Source organism: Spermophilus citellus (assembly GCF_964194105.1).
Source record: "Spermophilus citellus genome assembly, chromosome: 1".
Classification (NCBI taxonomy): Eukaryota; Metazoa; Chordata; class Mammalia; order Rodentia; family Sciuridae; genus Spermophilus; species Spermophilus citellus.
In genome coordinates, this window is record NC_138182.1 from 88,897,449 (window position 1) to 88,920,922 (window position 23,474).

Here is a 23,474-nt window from a genome sequence, read left to right on the forward strand (position 1 = left end):
GTTCATCTATTCCTCCCATACACCCCCTCCCTACCCACTATGAGTCAGTCTCCTTATGTCAGAGAAAACATTCCACATTTTTGGGGGGCGGGGGGGATTGGCTAACTTCACTTAGCATTATCTTCTCCAATGCCATCTATTTACTTGCAAATGCCATGATTTTATTCTCATTTACTGCTGAGTTATATTCCATTGTGTGTACATGCCACTTTTTTTTTTATACCTTAATCTACTGAAGGGCATCTAGCCTGGTTCTACAGTTTTGCTATTGTGAATTGTGCTGCTATAAACATTGATGTGGCTGTTTTGCTGCAGTATACTATTTTTAAGTCCTTTGGGTATAGACTGAAAAGAAGGATAGCTGGGTCAAATGGTGGTTCCATTCCAAGTTTTCCAAAGAATCTCCATACTGCTTTCCATATTGGCTTCACCAATTTGCAGCCCCACCATCAATGTATGACTGTGCCTTTTCCCCCACATCCTCACCAATTCTTATGTGGTTTGTCTTCATAATAGATAGAGAGATGAAATCTTAGAGTAGTTGTGATTTGTATTTTTCTAATTGCTAGCAATGTTGTACATTTTTTTCATAAATGTGTTCATTGATTGTATGTCCTCTTCTGAGAAGTCTCTGTTCAGGTCCTTGGACCAATTATTGATTGGATTATTTGCTTTTTAGTGTTTAGCTTTTTGAGTTCTTTATATACGCTAGAGATTAATGCTCTATCTGATGTATGAGGGGTAAAAATTTGCTCCCAAGATGTAGTCTCTCTATTCACCTCACAGATTGTTTCTTTTGCTGAGAAGAATCTCTTTAGTTTGAATCCATCCAATTTATTGATTCTTAGTTTTAATCCTTGCACTATAGAAGTCTTACTAAGGAAATTGGGGCCTAATCCCAAGTGATGAAGATTAGGGACTACTTTTTCTTCTATTAGGCTCAGGGTCTCTGGTTTATTTCCTATTTATTTTTATCATTAGATGCTGAGTTCTTGATCCACTTTGAGTTGAAATTTTGAACATGTTGATAAATAGGGGTTTAATTTCATTTTGTTGTGTATGAATTTCCAGTTTTCCCAGCACCATTTTTTGAATAGGCTATGTTTTCTGCAATGCATGTTTTTGGCACCTTTGTCTAATAGAATTGTAATTTTGTGGGTTAGTCTTTGTGTCCTCTATTCTATACCATTGGTCTACAAGTCTGTTTTGGTGCCAATACCATTTTTTTATTACTATTGCTCTGTAGTATAGTTCAAGTTCTGCTAGAGTGATGCCACCTGCTTCACTCTTCCTGCTAAGGATTTCTCTAGCTATTCTGAGTCTCTTATTTTTCCAGATGAATTTCATGATTACTTTTTCTATTTTTATGAAGAGTACCATTGGGATTTTGATTGGAATTGCATTAAATCTGTATAGTGTTTTTGGTAGTATGGTTATTTTGATATTAATTCTGCCTATCCAAGAGCAAAGTAGATATTTCCATATTCTAAGGTCTTCGTTGATTTCTCTATTTAGGGTTCTGTAGTTTTCATTGTATAGATCTTTCACCTCTTTTGTTAAGTTGATTCCCAAGTATCTTTTTTCTTTTTTTGAGGTTATTGTGAATGGGGTAGTTTTCCTCATTTTCTTCTCAGAGGATTTTTCACTGATATACAGAAATGCCTTTGATATATGGGTGTTGATTTCATATCCTGCTACTTTTCTGAATGCATTTACTAATTCTAGAAATTTTCTGGTGGAGCTTTTTGCATCTTCTAGGTATAGAATCATATTATCAGCAAATAGTGCCAATTTGAGTTTTTATTTTCCTATGTGTATCCCTTTAATTTCTTTTATCTGTCTAATTGCTCTGGCCAGTATTTCAAGAACTATGTTAAATAGAAGTGGAGAAAGAAAACATCCCTGTCTTTTTCCAGTTTTTAGAGGGAATGCCTTCAATTTTCTCCATTTAGAATGATGTTGGCCTGGGGCTTAGTGTAGATAGCCTTTATGATGTCGAGATATGCTCCTGTTATTTCTAGTTTTCCTGGTGTTTTGAACATGAAGGAGGTGTATTTTTTTAAATTCTTTTTCTGCATCTCTTGAGATAATCCTATGATTTTTATTTTTAAGTCTATTGATGTGATGAATTACATTTATTGATTTTCGTATGTTGAACCAAACTTACATCCCTGGGATGAATCCCACTTGATCTTGGTGTATGATCTTTTTGATATGATTTTGTATTTGATCTGCCAGGATTTTACTGAGAATTTTTTCATCTATGTTCATTAGAGATATTGGTCTGAAGTTTTCTTTCTTTGATGTGTCTTTGCCTTGTTTTGGAATCAGGATGATATTGGCTTCATAGAATGAGTTTGGGAATGCTGTCTCTTTTTCTATTTACTGAAATAAATTGAAGACTATTGGTGTTACTTCTTCTTTAAAAGTCTTGTAGAATTTGGCTGTGTATCCATACAGTCCTGGGCTTTTCTTGGTTGGTAATAGAATTCTGATGGTGTCTTCCATTCATCACTTGATATTTGTTCAAATTTTGTATATCATCCTAGTTTATTCTGGGCAAATTGTATGACTTAAGAATTTGTCAATGCCTTCAAATCCTCTACTTTTTTGGAGTGTATGTTTTCAAACTTATTTCTAATTATCCTCTGTATTTCTGTAGTATCTGTTGTGATATTACCTTTTTCATCACATATACTGATAATTTGAGTTTTCTCTCTCCTTCTCTTCATTGGCATGGCTAAAGGTTTGTCAATTTTATTTATTTTTTCAAAGAACCAAATTTTTGTTTTGTCAGTTTTTTTGAGTTGTTTCTTTTGCATTGATTTCATTGAATTCAGCTCTAATTTTGGTTATTTCTTGTCTTCTATTGCTTTTGGTGTTGATTTGTTCTTCTTTTTCTAGGGCTTTGAGATGTAGTGTGAGTTCATTCATTTGTTGACTTTTTCTTCTTTTAAGGAATGAACTCCATGCAATGAAATTTCCTCTTAGTACCGCTTTCATAGTTTCCCAGAGATTTCAATATGTTGTGTCTATGTTCTCATTTACCACTAGGAATTTTTCCATTTCCTCCTTGATATCTTCTGTAACCCATTGTTCATTCAGTAGCATATTGTATAGTCTCCAGGTGTTGAAGTAATTTTTACTTTTTTATTTTGTAATTGATTTTCAATTATCATCTGATAAAATGTAGGGTATTATCTCTTTTGTATTTGCTAAGAGTTGCTTTGTGGCTTATTTTATGGTCTATTTTAGAGAAGGATGCATGTGTTGCTGAGAAGAAGGTGTATCCACTTGATGCTAGTTGAAGTATTCTCTATATGTCAGTTAAGTCAAAGTTATTAATTGTATTATTGAGATCTCTAGTTTTTTTAATTCAATTTTTGTTTGGAAGATCTATCCAGTGTGAGAGTAGTGTGCTAAGTCATCCAAGATTATTATGTTTTGGTCAATTTGACTCTTGAACTAGAGAAAAATTTGATGAACATAGCTGCTCCATTGTTTGTGAAATACATATTTATGATTGTGGGGAATATATATTTATGGTTTTTATGGCTTGTTGGTATGGTTTCCTTGAGCAGTATGTAATTTTCATCTTTTTCTCTTTTGATTAACTTTGGCTTGAAGTCTACTTTATTTGATACGAGGATGGAAACCCATGCTTACTTCCTCAGTCCATGTGAGTGGTATTATTTTTCCCAACCTTTCATCTTTAGTCTGTGTATATCTTTTTCTATCAGATGAGTCTCCTGGAGGCAGCATATTGCTGATTTTTTTAATCCAATCTGTTAGCCTAAGTCTTTTGATTTGTGAATTTAAGCCATTAACATTCAGGGTATTTAATTTTTTAGCTTAGAGTCTGTGTTTAAAAATCTGCTGTTATTCTAATTGGTTTTTCCCTATTTGTAATTTGATTCTTACTTCTCATGGCTTTTAAAATTCTCTCCTTATTCTGTATGTTGGGCATTTTTATTATAATGTGCCTTGGTGTGACTCTTTTGTGATTTTGTCCACTTCAGGGTATAGTGCTCCTTTCACTCCGTGGCCTGCACGGGGATCAGTACTGTGACCACTGGACTCCTAGAGGGCTCCAAGAAGCTGATGCCCATTTGTTAGGGTTTGAATGTGGTGTCCCCTGAGAGCTAAGTTGTGAGACAATGTAAGAAGATTCCAAGTAGAAGTGATTGGGTTGTAAGGGTCTTAACCAATCAGTGATTTAATCCTCTGATGAGGATTAACTGAGTGGTAACTGAAGTGGTGGGGTGTGGCTCGGGGAGGTGGGAATTAGACCATGGATTTGGTGTCTATATTTGTATGTGGAGAGTGGAGTCTCTCTCTGCCTCCTGATCACTGTGATGTGAGCGTCTTCCCTCCACCACACTCTCACAACATGTTTAGCCTCACCTCAGGCCCTGAGGATTGACCCTGGCCTTATATAGACTAAAAGCTCTGAACTGTGAGCCCTCAAATAAACTTTTCCTCTTCTATAATTGTGTGTGGTTTAGTCCTTTAAGCACAGCCAAAAATGAAAGAAAGAAAGAAAGAAAGAAAGAAAGAAAGAAAGAAAGAAAGAAAGAAAGAAAGAAACTGACTAAAACACTATTCTTAATTATTCATAACTTTCTTTCCTGATTCCCTAATCATTCCTTTTCATAGATATAAAAACCAGAGGTGTGCTTTTTATCTTGGATCCCTCACCTGGGAGAACACAGATAGACATGAAGGGAAGGTGACCACCCATGTCTCCCTTTCTCCATGAAACTTAAACTTTCTCCATTAAGCTGTCTCTAGACAGTTGACTTGATTTTATTTCATAACACTTTTTACATTCTTGTACGCATGCCCCAGATATTCAGAAAAGGTTATTCTAGAAGTGGAAATATAAATTTATAAATAAATAAAAGAAAAAAACAAAGACCAGTAACCATAAGATTGTTTTTTGTTTTTACAAGCTACATTGTTCTGAACACCAGTGCCAGGTCCTGCTCTCCACATATCAGGTGGGATATTCATAAGGCATGGAGGCTGCTGGCTTTGGCCCAGGTTTTGCTAAAGACCATGAATGAGACAGGGGATCGATGCTCTCTGATCACTCTCTGACTGTCCTTCAGCGGTCTTACCTCTGTGGCTCATCATACTCAGAGTTCCTTCTATGTTCTCCGTCCTCGGCCTCAGACAGTGTGGTCTGTACACCTACAATTATAATAGGTAAAACATACCTTAGTTACTTTTTAGGATATCTGTTAATCATTCCACCAGTGGCCAAGTCAAATACTGACTTCTATTCCTGGACATTTTCCATCTTTTCATAGTCCATGGGTGTTCAAGTCAAATAACCCTGTAGACATAGTAATTAATGTTGTCACCATTGCAGTGAAGTCCTTAACATTGCACTATTTTACTAGCCTGTGAACACCCTGGGTCCATCCAGTGACATGCCTGCTCATTTAGTTCTCCAATCTTACAGACATTGTGGCCTCAAGACAAGGTGAATATCATTCTTGGTGTCTGTAGAGACAGGATCTTTGTACTTTGTCTATTTGGCTTGTTTAACACACATTTTTTTTTTTCTTTAAAATAGGTACAAGGTATGGGGTTAGTAGCTAAAGACAATGAAGAAAATGCCAGAACAAGAAAAGTAGAGCTCAATACAATATTCCTGACAAGAACATAGCAAACCTTCTCAACAAAATCTAGCCAAAAAATTCCACAGGACAACAAGACCAGAATAGACCATATTCGTATGTATCAATCCCAGCATACAATAAGCATGTACAGAAAATCACCAACAAATCCTACAGTGGGTTAACAGAACAAAGGGAAATCATCTATCAATAGGTCGATATTGAAAATGCTGATGTATACATATAATGGAACCTAATTCATCCATTCAAGAAATAAAATAGTGATAAATGCTACAATGTGGACTTTCTTTGAAAACACCAGGCTGATTCAAATCATAAAAAATAGCACATATTTAATAATTCTAGTCATACAAAATAATCAGAACATATATATTCAAACATGGTGATTATACTTAGTGGTTTCCAAAGTAAAGATAAACAGGGACTATGTGTAATGGATTAGATGGTTCATTTAAAAATTTTTGGATATTTGGGAACAAGAGATAGTTGAAAGTTGTACAGTTTTGCCATGTGGTAAATAATATGGAATTGATAACCACAAACTGTTACAAATTTAACTTCATGACACATGTATTTCATCTCAATGATAAGAAATTTTGCTACTGAACTGCAGACAGCCTTAGATGTTTCCCACTTACAGGTTGAGGAGTGAGTGAGTGTTGCCCATCACCCTCAGTGTTAACTGATCACCATAAACACCCCTAACTCACACTGAGGTGAAGGAGGACAGAGATGAAAACACACAGTGAGCATCACCAGTTTCTCCTTAGTGTTACTGGATTCTCAATGTGACTAAGCATGATGTCCAGCACAGAAGTTCCACTGTGCCATCCACTGTCCATGTGGGAGAATTAGCACACATTTCCTTATTGTAAGCACTACCAAGAGAACTACCAAATGCGAAAACTCCCAGCTTCCCCACTTGCAGAGGAATGTGCTTGCGGCAGCCCTTCTTGAAATAATTGCCATTAAAAATATGATAACTCTTCCTCAAACTTATTTTTCTGAACTTCATGCTACCTGATCATGGTTTTATTTTGATTCCAAACTTTTGTTTTTATACCAAATTCTACATATGCATTTGCACTCCTTACAGGACAATGTAGTTCTGAACACTCTAAAATTATTGAGGTCAAACAATAAAAGCTAAAGCTTATTTCTTACTTTAAAAAATCCAGATTCATAAAGAAATCACATTTTGTAGATCTGCAGGAACACTCTGATGATCTATGCAAGTTAGGCCATGATTCATATATTTTATCACATCCAAAATCTGAAGTTTCATGAGACTGATCCATGAAAAAAATAAAGTCAAATTTGGAGAAGTGTTCAAGTTGTAGTTAAAGCAATAAGCAAAAATGACATAAATTAAGCTCATGTGATTAAACTCCTTACTGGAGAATTTACTAAATTCTTCTGAAGAAACTAAAACAGTACATTGTTTAGTAGGAAAAAGAGAACAGAAATGAAGGAAATATATCTGTAGTTCTATGCCAGCTTCCAGATCTTGAAAACATGTTTATTTTTCCATCTTATATTTGACACAAGTGTTTAGGGGATGATAGCAAGGACCCCTGGAGTGCCTGGAAGACAGAATTGAAGAATGAGAAGCTGCATGATTTTCCATATGGATTTGTCTCATGACCCATCACCTTCTAAATTTGTCAAATTGTATTTTTTTATAATTTCTATCATGGTAAACAAATTACCTAAAAATACCAATATATTTCTTCTTTCCAAAATGTCACCATGTGAAACAACTGTGGCCCTATTGGTGTCATCAGTAATGTTTGTTGACAGATTACTGCTGTAAATAGATCTTACCTTTCAAGTGTACAGGGCAGTGCACTTGCATGACCTCCCACCAGACTGCACTGTGTGTGCTAAGGAAGTGTAGAAAGTGCAGAGCCTGTTTGGAAGAGACTTCTTTGTAAACCAGTATTATACAGAAAGCCAGTTCACGTGAGTGGTCATTCAACAAAGCCACCAGCTTCATTTGCATCTAAAAAAATACAAATATGACTGATACAAGGTCCCAGCTTAACAAATTTCCACAGACTGATCTCTAATGCTACACAAAATGGGGGAAAAATTAAGATTATTCAGCAGTTTCCAGAGAAAAGATTGCATTTGAACCTCCTCTAAAGACCAGTACAAAGTAAATGGGTAAAATTAAACCATTATGTCACAGTAGAAAAGGGCTATGTCAGCAAGTTCCAGGATATTCTGTGAACAAGAACATCACTCAGGCTTGAGCTTCAGGTTTGTGTCATGGAGAAATGGGGGATATGACAAGAAACAGATTGCAGGTAGACTGAGTAGGACCTCTTGAACTTCACCCACACTGTGCAACTAGCTGCACCCTACCTGTGTCTGGTCACCCACCATCTCCCTGGGAGACACACTTTTCCAGAGGAGCCCAGGAAGGCTCACCAGGAAGGTCATTTTACTAAGGGTGAGTGTGTTTAACCTGTCAAGGTGCTGAGGAGGACCCAGGATGACAGAGCCCTGAGGAGATTATGGTGGAGGTGACCTGGGATTGAAGTGGTCTGAGCTGTTACAGAAGTGTTGAACTATGAGCAAAATCTTTCTTTCAGTGTATTTGTTCAGTATCTTTTTGTATAATCATGATATTGTGAAGAAAGAAATATAGGAATGGGGTTGTGATTCAGTGACAGAGTGCTTGCCTTGCACATGTGAGGCACTGGGTTCAATCTCAGCAACACATAAAAAGGAATAAACAAAATAAAAATATTGAAAATAAAAATAAAGAAAGAAATATAATAGAAGATGTCAAGAAGAGTAAGGCAAATTAATTTTTAGACAGAGTAATCTTTAACTTCATGGTGCTGAACATGAAATAAAAACACAACAGGGTAAAAGTAGAAGTTTAGGACAATGTCATCTGGAGGCTATGAGGACCTTACTCTGATCTGTTGAAGAAGAAAATAGAGTCCCTGTGGGAATAGGAACAGGTGCCTGTCTGATGGTGTGTGACCATGAGACAGCACCACTCATGTCCTGGGGAGCAGCAGGGAGAGTAGGGGACTGCAGAGAAGCCAGGTGCAGTCAGGTCACCTCAGTTTACTGTAACACCAGAGCTGAGATCTTGGAATGGGAAAGTTTGGTGGATAACTTTCCTCATGAGAATTTTTTTTCATGTTCATGAGAATAAATACTCCAACATTATGAATCATTTATTACATAAAACAATTTTTAAAAATTTTTATTTGAATTATCTATGTAGAAAAAAAATGAGAAAATACTTTGGACAGTAACATTAATGAAATAAAATGAAGGTGACTAAAATGGAGAACAAAAGAAATGCATGGTGACCCACATGGTCATGGAGAAGAGGAAGTAGGCCACTCTAGAAGTGCTCAGTGGGGAGTCTCAGGAAGTCAGGGAGGCCTGATGGGGAGGTGAGGACAAGTTCTGCAGGTCACACCCAGACCCTGGGCTGCAGACCTCCACACCTGCACTTGGAGGTACACTCTGCTCAGAAATGAGTAAACAAATCAGAAAACCAAGAGTGACCTTCCTCTGCAGGGAAAGCTACTGAAAAGTACAAAAAAAAAAAACATGTTGGACATGAATGTGTAAACTAACTGTATTATTTTTCAAATATATATTCAGTTATCCATGAACATTAATATTTTATTTATTTATTTTTTTAATTTATGTACATGCTAAGAATCGATCTCAGTGACTCACACATGCTATCCAAGTGCTCTACCACTGAGCTATAGACCCAGGACCAGGTATTTGTATTAATCATATTTTGGCTTCCCATCTCTTGTCTCTTTATCTTCACAGACAACTAGAATTTCCACTAAATGGCTAATGCCACCATGGTTGCTGAATTTCTCCCACTGGGCTCTCCTGATATCTGTAATCTGAGTTTCATTTATTTTACAGTATTCCCATTGACCAACCTGGGTATCTTGTTAGGGAAACTATTTCCATCAATGTCCCCAATGCCTGTATCAACTCTCTCAGTGCCAATAGGGATATTTCAGTGGCTGGTTGTGCAACCCAGATCTTCTTGGTAATTTTCTGTACATGTGTTGAACTTCTGTTTCTCTCCATCTTGGCCTGGGACCGCTATGTAGACATCTGCCAGCCCCTCCAATACCCCCTCATCATGAACCCTCAGTTTTGTTTCTGCATGACCCTGGCTTCCCTGCTCAGTGGTCTGCTGTATGCAGGTGTGCACAGGGAACACATTCAGGCTGTCCTTCTGCCAGTCAAATGTGGTCCACCAGTTCTTCTGTGAAATCTCCTCTCTGCTGAGGCTCTCCTGCTCTGACATTACCAGCAACATGGTCCTTCTTGTCTCTACTGCGGCAGTGGGTGGTGGTTGCTTTACTCTTATTGCCATGTCATATATTCACATATTTTCTTTTGTGCTGAAATTTCCCATAGAAGGTCGGGGAGGGCTGCTCCACCTGCACCCCTCATATCCTTGTGGTTTCAGTTTTCCTCAGTCCTATCATGTGCGTCTACAGATGGCTTTCAGTGACCTCTGACAGTCCAGGACACTGGTCTCTGCCTTTTACACCATATTTCTCTCTTCTTGAATCACCTTACATGAAGAATCCGGTACAAACAGGTAAAGGAAACTGTGAGAGAGTGATGCAAAGATAGTTGTTCTCAGGGAAATGATAAAGATACTTTTCAGCATTATCCTCATTTCACTGAGTGGAGTTAAATGAGGTCAAATACTTTTTTAATATGGGCTTCACATGTTACCCTGCCTACCCTATTATCTCCTTACTAGAATCTCAGTTATTTTATAGCATATTTTCTTTGTTATTTACCATGGATCCTTCATAAAACCTTAATTTTTTCAATCCATTTTAATATATAAATATGATACAATATATTTTCTTCAATCATTTCTGGTGATATACATTAAAGTTTCATCAGGTACTGTCACAGAGAAAATCTTTACAAATAAAACATGAAGATAATGTACAGTTACATAATCTGCTATCAAACTGTGATACAAAATTGTGTCAATTTTTGAAAATATATGAAAATCAAATCGTTAAGGCTTTATAATAATAAATGTAGAGAGAATCACAATGATACTTTTCTCCATTTAACATATACAGAGAAAGGAAGATACTCCTTTGACATGAAGAAAAGAGAGAGCAAAGGTTACATCCATCATGAACCCACAGCACAATCCATCCACTGTGGAAGAGCACCTTGGGCTCCCCTGGCTATTATGGCTGCCAATCTTTTATTAAGTCTATGAGTGGTCTAGTTTGGGGGACACAAACTCCGGGCTGAGTTGCAGATCAGCTTTCTAAGGGTTTTCCTCCAACACATGGTACTTCTGTAAAAACTATGATAATGAGTCATACCTGATCACTATGAAAAAGTGGCCAGGAATTGTCTGGCCTCACTGTATGACCTGTGTAAACTTGAAAATTTCTCTCAGGTTTTTTTTTTTTTTTGTAAAGTAAACCTCTAGGAGCATTTCTGGCCATCTTTTTGGTTGTTGCTGTTGTTGTATTTATCAGGACTGAACCAAGGCTGCATCCCTAAACCTTTTTTTTCTGTTTTTGTTGTGGGACAAATTATATATGCTTTGACCAGACAAACTCCATTTTACGCTGTGACTCCATTGCATATGAGAAATGCTTCTCACATGAGAAAACCCTGCATATGTAATCCACTTTCTGCCAAGCACACCCTGTATGGCAACATATAAGGCTAAAAAATGTTTCAATTATTCTTTCTCAGTGTATTATTAGGAACTACATATGTAAGTTGTTCTCATTTTAATTCCTATTTTTCTTGGGCTGCTTACTGTACTCTGGGTAATTCTGACCCACTCCCCATGTTACTATGGTTTTTACTTATTGGTATCTTGTAGTTTGGGGCTATAAAAATGTACCCTACCTTCTGCAAAAGGTTGAAGGATGCAGAGCCCACTATCTATTTGCCATTCCTACCCACCATCTAATAAACATAATGTCCTACTTCAAGACTCACCCATTGATTTATTTCTAATGTGCCACATTGTATCACAGAAAATAGGGTCTTGCTAAGTTGCTTAGGGACTCCAGGAGTTTCTGAGGCTGGCTTCAAACCTGTGATCAATGTTCATCAGCCTCCTCATGTGTGGGATGGCAGGTGTGCACCCCTGTGCCCAGTTTGTGGCAGCTCATCATCTCACATGAGTTATTTCTCTCCAAACATTTTAATGTCCTCATTGGCATGTGCTTTGTTAATTGTTAATTATGACTGACATAGGCTCAATATCAAGTTACCTAGGAGTACTAATATAACAAAATGAGAATAAAATATTTATACCAAAAAACAATCAGTGTATTCAATTCCAAATTCTAAACAATCAATTTTGTTCACCAAAACACTAATAGGAAAATGTGGATTAAAAATAAAAATGAATTTATTACCTAGGGCAATATAAAAGCCTATATGTATGACTGACATAGGCTCAATATCAAGTTACCTAGGAGTACTGATATAACAAAATGAGGAAAAAATACTTACACAAAAACAGTCAGCATATTCAATTGCAAAATCTAAACAATCAATTTTGTTCACCAATACACTAATAGGAAAATGGGGAGGAAAATAAAAAAATGTATTTATTACCTAGGAAAATATGAAAGCCTAAATATATGTGATTATTAATAAAGGCATTTCTTAAGTTTTCAGACCAGGGGATACTTGCAGTAGAAGCCAATGAGCACCTCAGGGCTGCCTGATGCGGAAGGCTTGACTTACTCTGACATGATCCACCACAGTTGAGGCTCCACCCAAACTATGTCCATGGCTTTTGGTTCTCACTTCTCCAATGTTTCCTGCTAGAGCAAAGAACCTTTGGAGAACCCCAGATAAATTCTGCAAACTTCACCTTTACATGCATTTCCTCTTCAATTATGGTTTACTGAATCTAAATTTATGAGTTTTTAATGAGTTGAGGTGGCCACATAAATGAAGTTTAAATTTCACAGATAAATTTCTTTGGAAAGAAATTTAATTTCAACCACCAGTACTATTGAGAGGTGTCCTTTGGGGTACATTTTTGGATATTTCACTTATATTTTATTTGAAAGACCTTGAGTCAAAGGAGATGAAGAAAGAAATATTGATATAAGGACTTCATTATAACTCACATTGTGTGTCAAATAATGAAAAGCCCTTTCAATTGGTGTGATATGGAACATATGCAGAAGTTGGCAAAACAATTACTTTGTATATTGTCATGAGCCTAGTAATGTATTTTTTATAGTAATATCAATTATGTCAAAGATATATTTTGGATAGCCAGCTTTTCTGAAATATTAGGTCTCTTTAGATATCCAGTTTTCATAAAATATTAGGTTTACTCCTATAAGGACACAATATTTAAGAGTACTTGTTAGAGCCTTTTGTGAGAATATGTCCTGCCACCTGCATAGACATTAATTCAGATACCAGACAGGGATTACCAGAGATTTAAAAAAATACACAAAAACCTTTAGATAATGCCAGGATCAGGTGGGACATTCATCTCTGATTGAGATTAGTGACCCAGAGCTGGCTCAGCACATTTATTTTATAGGTTTTGTCACCAAAAGGTTATTTGTGGGAAAGTTTCAACAAAGCAGGCAGGTGTGAAGCTCCCACCACCAATGAGACATTGTGGTTTTTGTTATCTTTCTGTGTACAGAATCCCCTATCCTTGGGAGATATTATCTCAGTTTCAAGGTTCAGACTGATAACTCTGAGCCTTTGGCCTGATTTTTCACAGGCCAGGTGTCATCATAGCAACTGGGGGATCTTCAACTGTGTATTTGCTCAGGGGGTTCCCAATGCAGCAGCACACCACAACCATGAGGCAATCACAAACCTGATACACATCACCATCACCCAAGGTTATCTCTCTCAGAGTCTGTGGGATGAAAGCTACAAAAGACAAAAACTTAGCCCAGTACAGAGTTAGAAGTATGATGAAAGTTTAGCAATCAACAAGGCAATGTAGTAACTTATTCTATAGAGACTTTTAAGATAATATTCCTGACTGAGAATATTATGCCAGAACCATCAGATTTTTCCCAGCTTCATAAAGTCGTTAGGATATTTATGTTGAATGCTTTTAGAATACTATATCAATGGCAAGAATACAGTTGTTTGTATCAGTAGAGTTAAAAGCCAGATTTGATCAGAGTTTTAAAGAGATCATTTTAAAAACTGGGTCCAAAGAATGAGTGGTTATAAACAGATGGCAGGCCCTAAAGAGTGGCTAAGTAGTTCATACCTCTTCAATAGGAAAGGAGCTGAGAGCATCTAATAAATTTGTAGGACCATACCTATTGCACACTCAAGGATGTAGAAAGGAAAATTCCCTTGAGAAGTGTCTTGTGGCCACCCTGCTTGCACAGAGGGCACAGGAAGTTGTTTTACCATGCTAAGCAAGGAAGACATTCAGAAACCACCATTGTATTAATTTGGGGGACCCAACTATGTTGTGAGGTGACATCAGACTTTAGCATCATTTACATTTTGCCATCTCTCAAGGAATTTAGAGTGCCCAAATTAATGGGTCATGATGCCTTCCACCATCCATTCAAAGAAAGGCTTGGTAGCCCAAGTGAACTGTAGCATAGTCTGAGGCCCTGAAGGCTCCCCAGGGTGAACAGGTGAAGCTGTGAATGTGAAGACAAAGTTGGCATGGAATCCCAAGAAATTAATAGTTACCAATAGCATAAACTCTCTGCCAAGGAAAGGCAAAGAGAGCCCCAGCCCCTGTGTTCTGCAACTGGCAAGGCCAAAGGGCAGGAATTACCCAGTTCTTTTGGAAATAGTGTCTTACAGTCAAGAGTCCTAGCTGCTACATGAGGAATTACAGATGGAGTTGTTTTCTCAGATGGTTTTATTTTTCCTCTACACCATCCATTCTTTCCACAGCCCTACTAAATCCTTTTGGAATAAGAAGGCTTATGTTCTACAGTGAATATTGATGCATGTAACTTGCTTTTGATTTTCATGGGGGCTCACAACCAAGATTTTACCTTCAATTTTAGGTGAGATTTTTGTCTCAAATTTTAGGATAAAGCTGGAATTTATTAGACTATCAGACACTTGGAGATGGACTAAATTTAGTTTGCATTGTGAAATGGACATGAGTTTTGGAGATCTGGGGTTGAAACATTATGAATGGGATGTGAGGTGTGTCAAAAAGTTCCTGAATTGAGGCAGGAATTTTTTATTCTTTTTTATTTCTTTTTTAATTTGCATTCCTGCGTGTTTTTATCAGAGATATAAAACCTTGATTTTTTTAATCAAATGGGGTATAATATCTCATTTTTCTAAGTGTACAGGTTGCAGAATCACATTGGTTATACAGACATGTATATACATTCAGCAATACTAGTGTCTATTTTATTCTGCTGCCCTTCCTATCAGGCAGGAATTTTCAAAGGTAGAATGGTTGAATTATGAGAGCTGCAACCTAATCAATCCATCTTCATTTGAACGAATTGACTGGGTGTTTGCTTTAGGCATTTGGGACATTGCTGAAGGAGGTGACCCACTGGGGTTAATCCCTGATCGCTTTCCTCTAACCCTAACCCTAACGCTAACCCTCTTTCCCCTTCCCTATCTTTGCCTACTTGGAGCCATATTCTGAGCATCTTCCCTCTGCTGTGGTGGTCCTCAGTGTGCCCCCACTATGGGCACAAAGTCATGAAATTGGATGAAAATAGACTAAATCTCTGAACACCTGAGACAATATGATTTCCCAAATTGGAGTTAGTTTTTGTTTATTGTGCATGTTTTTTTTTAAACCACGTATTTTGGTCACAGCAATGCATATCTGACACAGTTATTCATCATAATCAAATAGAGTGCAGAGTGTATACCAGAGATGACCAAATGGACAAAATTATGATAAACAATAAATCAGCCACATTATATTACCAGACTAAGGAGAAATAAGTCTACAGATGGATGTGCTGATTTAAAGATCTGTGGAATATACATGTAACAGAATGACATTCATCCTAAGGAATGAACATATGATGCCTGTACAAGGTGGACTGATTTTGAAAAAATTATAGTAAGTCAAGTCAGAACGTATATTGAATGATTTTATTTATATGAAATTTTAAAAATATATAATTTCAAAGGTACAAAATATACTTAGAGTTTTCTAGTGTCTGAAAGACCATGTGTAACAGATTAGATGGTTCATTTGAAGTAATAAAAGTATCTGGAAACAAGTTTAGTTGGATGTTCTACAACTTGGTAATGTAGTAAATATCACTACATTTATAAGCATGAACTGTCACAAAGGTAAACTTTTTGTCACGTGAATTTCATGTCAATGATAAGAAATTTTTCTGCTGAACTGCAGATAGTGTGAGATGTTTCTGATTTACAAGTGAGAGTTGAAAACACACAGGGAGAGCCATCAATTTTTTCAGTGTTACTCACTTCTAAGTAATGACTTACTGTCATGTGTGGCAGAGCAGTTCCACTGTCCATGCTGGCACGTGGCCAGGTCCTCTCTTCTGGGCTCTGGAGTTGCTGCTGCCTGGTGGTATGCTCAGGCCTCTTATTGTCTCTGCAGGCTGAGCTCTGGGCTCCTGGGGGCCCAGCTCACACTGGCCAGGCACCAGGTTCACATAAAGCAGAGGTGACTGAGCTCCTCACATCCGACATGGCACTAGGCTGACTGGACAGATTCACCCTGGCTGCAGACACCATTGATTGGAGAAGCAAGGGGAAACACGGTTCTGTTCCATGTTGACAACAAGTGAGACTCAGGAGTAAGTAATAAGCAGTTAGAATTTAAATGCATCTGAGCTTCACTTTTATTCTGTTCAGAAAATTACAGTGTCATCCAAAGAGTCAGCTAGAACAGGAAAAGGATTCTTAATTCTGAGAAGAACACAGCAAGCACGGAGTGTCCTTAAAACTGCACTGGTTTTTGGGGTGATTGCCACTGCTGCAATAAAAAGGGACCTTGGGGAGGTCTGTACTGTATATGCTAGTATAGTGTGTGAAAAATTTTTATGCTGATTCTGGATAGTTTAAAATTCTTTTCTTCAGATTACTATTACTTATAATATACTTGCAAAATTCTCAAAATTCCAGAGAAAAATAAACACATTCACATTAACAAAACAAGAACAAAATGCAAAATATGGTATTGGATACGTAGGTAGACAGGAATGTTTTTATACAACTGATAAACATGCACATATGTCAATATCTGTGGGAAATAAGATATTTAATGTAGAATAGAATTTTCATTGGAATATCTTGAACATGAATCTCACCCCTTTATTTTGATCACAAATACATTTTTTCATATTTTCAGTTTGATACTTTTTGTTTTTTGGGTTTCAGGGATTGAACCCAGGGGTACTTAACCACTGAGCCATATCGCAGCACATTTGATTATTTATTCTGAGATACAGTCTTGACAAGTTGGGAGGCTAGCTTTGAATTTACCATCCTCCTCTTTCAGCCTCCTGAGCTGCTGGATTACAAGCATGTGTCACTGTGCCCAAATTTTCAATTGTATTCTTAACATTTTACTGAGTATGTATTAAGTATGACTATAAGGATGTGTGTGTCTAGTGGTATCAATATAAGTATCAAGTTGTGCATCATTTTGGAAGTATATTTTGATTTTCAGATTATATGTACCTCAGCATTCCTCAATGGTTTACAAAGACACTAATCAATTTCCTAACATGGGAAATGTATTTTAGAAATAATTAATTATTGGATCTTTCAAACCAAATAATTTTTAGCAGTTTTGAAATGATCTATTTATCATATACTTAATTATTTAAAACACTATCAAGATAATTGCAAAAAAATAAAAAAAAACTCCTGGCTTTTCACTTCCAGAGAAACCACCTGGGCAGTTCCACTTTATGTTCCTGGAGTTGAAACATGCTAGCTTTTCCTCACACACACTGTCCTGACTCTCACTTCTACCAACCCTTTCTGTTATTTATACCTTCATCTTATTGTCTTTAAGAGGGAATTTTCTATAGGTATTTTTTGCCCCTTAAATGAGGATGTCATACTGAACCATACTAAAATTTTAAGGCCAGTCTATGCAATTTAAAGCCATATTTTTATTTTAAAAATCCAGGTTCAAAAAGTCACCATATCTTTAGAATCTACTGAAATTGTGTCAGGGCCTATGTGAAAATAGGTGGTGCTTTGAACATTTATCTTATTGTATTTATAAATGACTTTACATCAATTCTCCATAATTGGAAGTTTCCTAATATTGACTAGCATATGAAAAAAGCAAGTTGAATTCTGAAGAAGTTATCAAACTATAACAAAATCACACAAGGAAAAGAGGAAATGAAGTAAGTTCATATAATTCAAACTAGTTGTGGAGAATTTTCTAAGTTCTATTGGAGAAAGAAAAGCAGGAAGTGGTTTTGTGTTAAAAACTATAGTAAAGAAAGAGCACTAGGGACATATCACAGTTGATGGAGTGCTGGCCTCGCATGCACCAGACTCTGGGTTCAACACTCAGCTCCACATACACAAAAAATTAAAACATTTTTAAAAAGAAAGAAAATGTCTCTATAGTTCTATGCAACTTTTAGATTTAAACCCATGTTTATATCCCATCTGTATGTGACAGGATGTTTTGCGGTGGTCAACAAAAACTCCTGGAGATCCCAGAATCCAGGATAAAAGGTGAAAAACCTGGCAGATTTCCATAGAGAAACCTGATTAGTCTCATATCACTTTCAAAAATTCATGTTTATTTGACTTTTTACATATGTACCACTTTATTTTTCCTTCACAGCACTCAAATTATGTTTTAAAGATGATAATTTACTTCTTTTAGTAAAACCCAGTATCTATAGCAGATTTTGCCATGTTATGAATCATTAATAAATAATTTTGGAAAGATTACCTAATTTGAAAAGATCTTATGCTCACAGGCAAGGGTGAGTTATTTCAAAAGAAGGTACACTGTATTTCTTATAGATGTGAAGAAAGGGCTTCACCAATTTAGGAATTACTCATTTTTAAAAAAGTCAAATAAAAAGTTAGTTCATGTTAGCAGATAGATTATTATGCTACATTGCATTTTTTATTAACTATTATGCATGAAGTCATGCACTTGCTACAAAGAGAATAAAAATATTGAGCAATACATGGCCAAAAATCAAGGAATTTGCAACAGTAATTTGGGGGATAAATGCATCCTGATTTACTGAAAGGTAGAATAACATGTCGATTTCTAATATTACAGAGAAATAGAAGAATAATTAGAAGCTATGAAGAGGGTTTCTGAGGAAAAGTTGCATTTGAGCCTCCTTTAAAGCTGAGTACGTAGTAATGGGAAAGGGGAATCATTATGTCACAGTAGAAAAGGGCCTCAGTCAGCAAGTTGTAGGGCATGCTGTGAACAAGGGGGTCACTGAGGTGTGAGATTCAGGTTGTGTCAGTGAGAAATGGGGAATAGGGCTAGCAAGAGATTGCAGCTAGACTGAGTAGGGGTCCTTGAAATTAACTGTGAAATTAACACCAACATACCTGTGTCTAGACACACACCCTTGACACTGGAGGACACAAATTTTAAGTAAAGGCCAGACAAACTCATGAGGGAGATCACTTTTCTAAGGGTGAGTGTGGTTAATCTGGCAAAGTGCTGAGGTGGACCCAGGTTTTCAGAGGGCTGAAGAAATGACAATTTTGGTGATTTGGGATTGAACCAGTCTGAGATGCTTCAGAAGTGCTATAAGTATGAGTAAAATCTTCCTTTTAGGGTAGACAGCCAGGATCACTTTGTATAATCATGACATTTGGAGGAAAGGATTAAAATGGAAGGTGTCAACAAGAAAATGATAAATTATTGTCTAGACAAAGGAATCTTCAACTTCATGGTTCTGAACACAGAGTAAAAACACATTAAGGCAAAAAATAAAAGTTTAAAAGAATGTCATCTGGGCTAGAATCTGGAGCTTTAAACAACTCACACTGATCTGTTGGAGAGAAAAAGAGTCCCAGTGGGAAAAGGAACATATTCCTATCTGAGATTCTGTGGCCTGCATACAGTATCACCCCATCCTGAGGAGCAGCAGGGAGAGTGGGGGATGGCAGGAGAGTCTAGGTCTAGTCCAGTTAGATCCCCTCATTTTACCACAGCACTGGACCTGCAGCCTGGTATGGAAAAGTTTGAATTCTTGAGAGGCTTTCCTCGTGAGTAAAAATTTTCGTGTTCATGGAGATAAATACTCCTATATTATGAATAGTTTCCTATTTAAAAATATTTGAAAATTAATTAAAATTGGAATTATTAATAATACTTTGAATTATTTAGTGTGGAAAAATGGCAAAATAATGTTGCAATTATATTCATGGAAGAGAGTGAATGTAACTATATTATAGATCATTTAAAAAAACCACATTGTCACATGCTCTGCATGGAGTTTCAGTAGGTGAGGGGAGGCCTGATGAGAACCTGAGGACAAGCCTTGCATGTCACGCCCAGACCCTGTGCTGCAGACCTCCACACCTGAACTGGTGTGGAGGTGCACTCTGCTCAGAAATGAGTAAACATTTGAGAAAAACAAGAGTGACTTTCCTCTACAGGGAAAGCAACTGCAAAATACAAGTAAACATGGTGCATACGAATATATAAAATAATTGCATTAACTCTGTTTTCTTTCCACTTTTATCTCTTTATCATCCCAGTCAACCTGAATTTTCAATAAATGGATAATTCCACCATGGTAACTGAATTTCTCCTCCTGGGCTCTCCTGATGGCTGGGATCTGAGTTTCCTCTATTTCACAGTATTCCCAATGACCTACCTGGGTACCTTGTTAGGGAACCTTCTCATCGTCACTGTCACCACTGCTGACCAGAACCTGCACACACCCATGTACTTCTTCCTCAGGAATCTGTCCATCTTGGACATGTGCTTCATTTCCATCACTGTCCCCAATGCCTGTGTCAACTCTCTCACTGGCAACAGGGCCATTTCAGTGGCTGGTTGTGCAACCCAGATCTTCCTGGTCATTTTTTGTGCAAGTGTTGAATTTCTGTTTCTCACCATCATGGCCTGGGACCGCTATGTGGCCATCTGCCAGCCCCTCCAGTACCCCCTCATCATGAACCCTCAATTTTGTGTCCGCATGACCCTGGCTTCCCTGCTCAGTGGTCTGCTGTATGCAGGTGCACACAGGGAACACATTTCGGCTGTCCTTCTGCCAGTCAAATGTGGTCCATCAGTTCTTCTGTGATGTCCCCTCTCTGCTGAGGCTCTCCTGCTCTGACACCACCAGCAACAAGGTCCTTATTCTTGTCTCTGCTGTGGTCATTTGTGGTGGTTGCTTCCTTCTTATTGTCGTGTCATATTTTCGCATATTTTCTGCTGTGCTGAAATTTCCCACCAGAGCCCCAGGGAAGGCCTTCTCCACCTGCACCCCTCACATCCTTGTGGTGTCCGTCTTCCTATCACAGGTGTGTACCTGAGGTCCTCAGCAACCTCTGACACCCTCCAGGACATGGTTCTCTCTGCCTTTTACACCATGGTTCCTCCCTTCCTGAATCCTCTCCTCTACAGTCTCAGGAACACACAGGTAAAGGACTCTGTGAGGAGATTAATGGGAAGACAGTTGTTCTCAGGGAAATGATAAAGATGCTTTTCAGTACTATTCTTATTTTACTGTTTGAGGTTCTTAATTAGAGATCATGCTCTTCATAGCTGGGGTTCAGAAGTCATACTGCTTACTCTAATGTCACCTTATTGGGTCCTGGGTTCTTCAACTTGTAAAATAATTTTTGTTTCAATTTTTTTACCATCATTTCTATTTATTCTTCATAAAATGTATAATGTTAGCAAATGCATCTTTAATTAATGAATATAATTCAAGTTGTGTGCTATAATCATTTGAGATTATATCTGTTTATGATTCACCAAATACTTTGTAGTTCTTCTATCAAGTAAAGTCACAGATGCAAACCTTACAAATCAATCATGAGAACAACCTGATATCATTTGATCATATTTTGTGATCTCATTTAGTGATGTGTGAAATAAATCTGGAAGGTCTCTGGTACACAATTGTGTCAATTTAAATACATTGGAAATACACAAAAATCAAATCCTAAAGAAGTTATAACCCAAAGTGTAGAGGGAATCATAGTAACATTTCTCTCCTTCTGGAACATAGAAAAATAGGATAATCCTTGTCCATGAAGTAAACAGAGGGCCATGGTTACCAACCCCTGTGTCCTGACAGTCAAATCCATCCCCTGGGGAAGCCACATTGCCTTCCTAGGCCGTGTTGGATGCCAGTCTTTTTATGTTCATGATTGACCCAGAGATGGGGACCAAACCCTGGGGCTAAGTTGCAAGTGAGCATTCAGATGGTTGTCTCCCTCATGAAACTTAATGTAATATTTAAGATATCTGTCATGTCTTATAATAATGAAATGACAGACAATAATAATCTGACCTAAGTGTCTTCCCTATGTCAACTGTAAGTATGTAATGTAAGCCTGTATCTGCACCTGTCCTTTAATGCCTTTTGCAGGCTTTCATCCTCTCACACAGGTTATCTGTTTCATATTTTGGTGGCCTAACTGGTATGTGTTTTGCTACTTATTAATTGCAACTCACATATTCTCACTGTCAATGTATCTAGAAATTTTAATATAACAAAATAAGAAGAAAACAGTTCATACAAATTGCAGGCAATGCATCAAACTTCAAATTCTGAGAACAGTTTTTTTTTTTTTTTTTTACCAGTTCACTAATAAGAAAATAATGGACAAAAATATAAATGTACATATTACCTAGGAAAACACAGAAGTCTAAATATAGGTGATTAATGAATAACAGCATCTCTTAATGTTTGCAGACAAGGGAATACTTGTAGTGGGAATCAATGAGCACCCAGATAATCAGCAGGAAGCCTTGAACTGCTGTCACATGTTCCAACCAAAACACAGGCTCCATCCACTGTGTCCATGAGGACTGGGTATCACTGCTACAATATCCTTGCTAGAGCAGAATGACCTTCAGAGCACCACAGATGAATTCTGCGACCTCCAACTTTTCATGCATTTCCTCGCCAACTATAACCATGAATCCTAATGAGTGGCATTCAAAATGTTGCATGATTTGAGGTGACAAGCAAATTAAGTTTAACTTTAATATATAAAGTTGGGAAAAAGTAAATAGCATACACCAGTCCTATTGAGATACATCCATCTTGGTGAAAGTCATTAGATTTTTAACTTGTGTTTTAAGATGTTTTATACCCAAAAATCTTGGTTGCAGAGGAGATGCAAATAACTAAATATTGGTACAAAGACTATATGGAATCCCATATCTGATTTCAAATTATTCAAAGCCCTGAAGATAACTTCCTGAGAACAAAAAAAGGAGAACATCAATTAAAAATAGATAATAGCAGCAGCTAATTATTAAGATATTTCTTTCACACATAAAATAAGGTATTGTTTTAATCTATTTTCTGTGGTTATTCTCTGGGATTACAAAACTATTCAGAATACATTAAAGAAGATGAAAATATGAAATATTATTTTGTGCTCAAATTCAGTCTAATGTTCTGAAAAGGGACCATGCCATGAAATATGAATTCCAATTTCAGTATCTGCACATCATATTTCAACCTAGTTATGTTAATTTTAACAGAATAAAACATTTGTGTGTACATATCTAAATCTGTATCAGAGTTTTCTCAGGTATATTAAACAGCTTATACTTTATTGCTTCATTTAATACCTAGGTTAAATCTGATATTAAAATAATCAATGTTAATGAAAAGATTTTCACTT

At 37.0% G+C, this 23,474-nt stretch overlaps 1 protein-coding gene across 1 annotated transcript in view; it reads left to right on the forward strand.

Annotated features, from left to right (window-relative positions):
• Positions 1–20,377: 20,377 nt before the first annotated feature.
• LOC308642830 (olfactory receptor 14C36-like) overlaps positions 20,378–23,474 on the forward strand; it is a gene marked incomplete at both ends in the record, with an annotated part of 33,392 nt that continues 30,295 nt past the window's right edge. The window contains one exon of the mRNA XM_081282199.1: positions 20,378–20,840. Within this exon, the coding sequence (XP_081138325.1) occupies positions 20,378–20,840 (463 nt within the window). The remainder of the gene's footprint in view (positions 20,841–23,474) is intronic.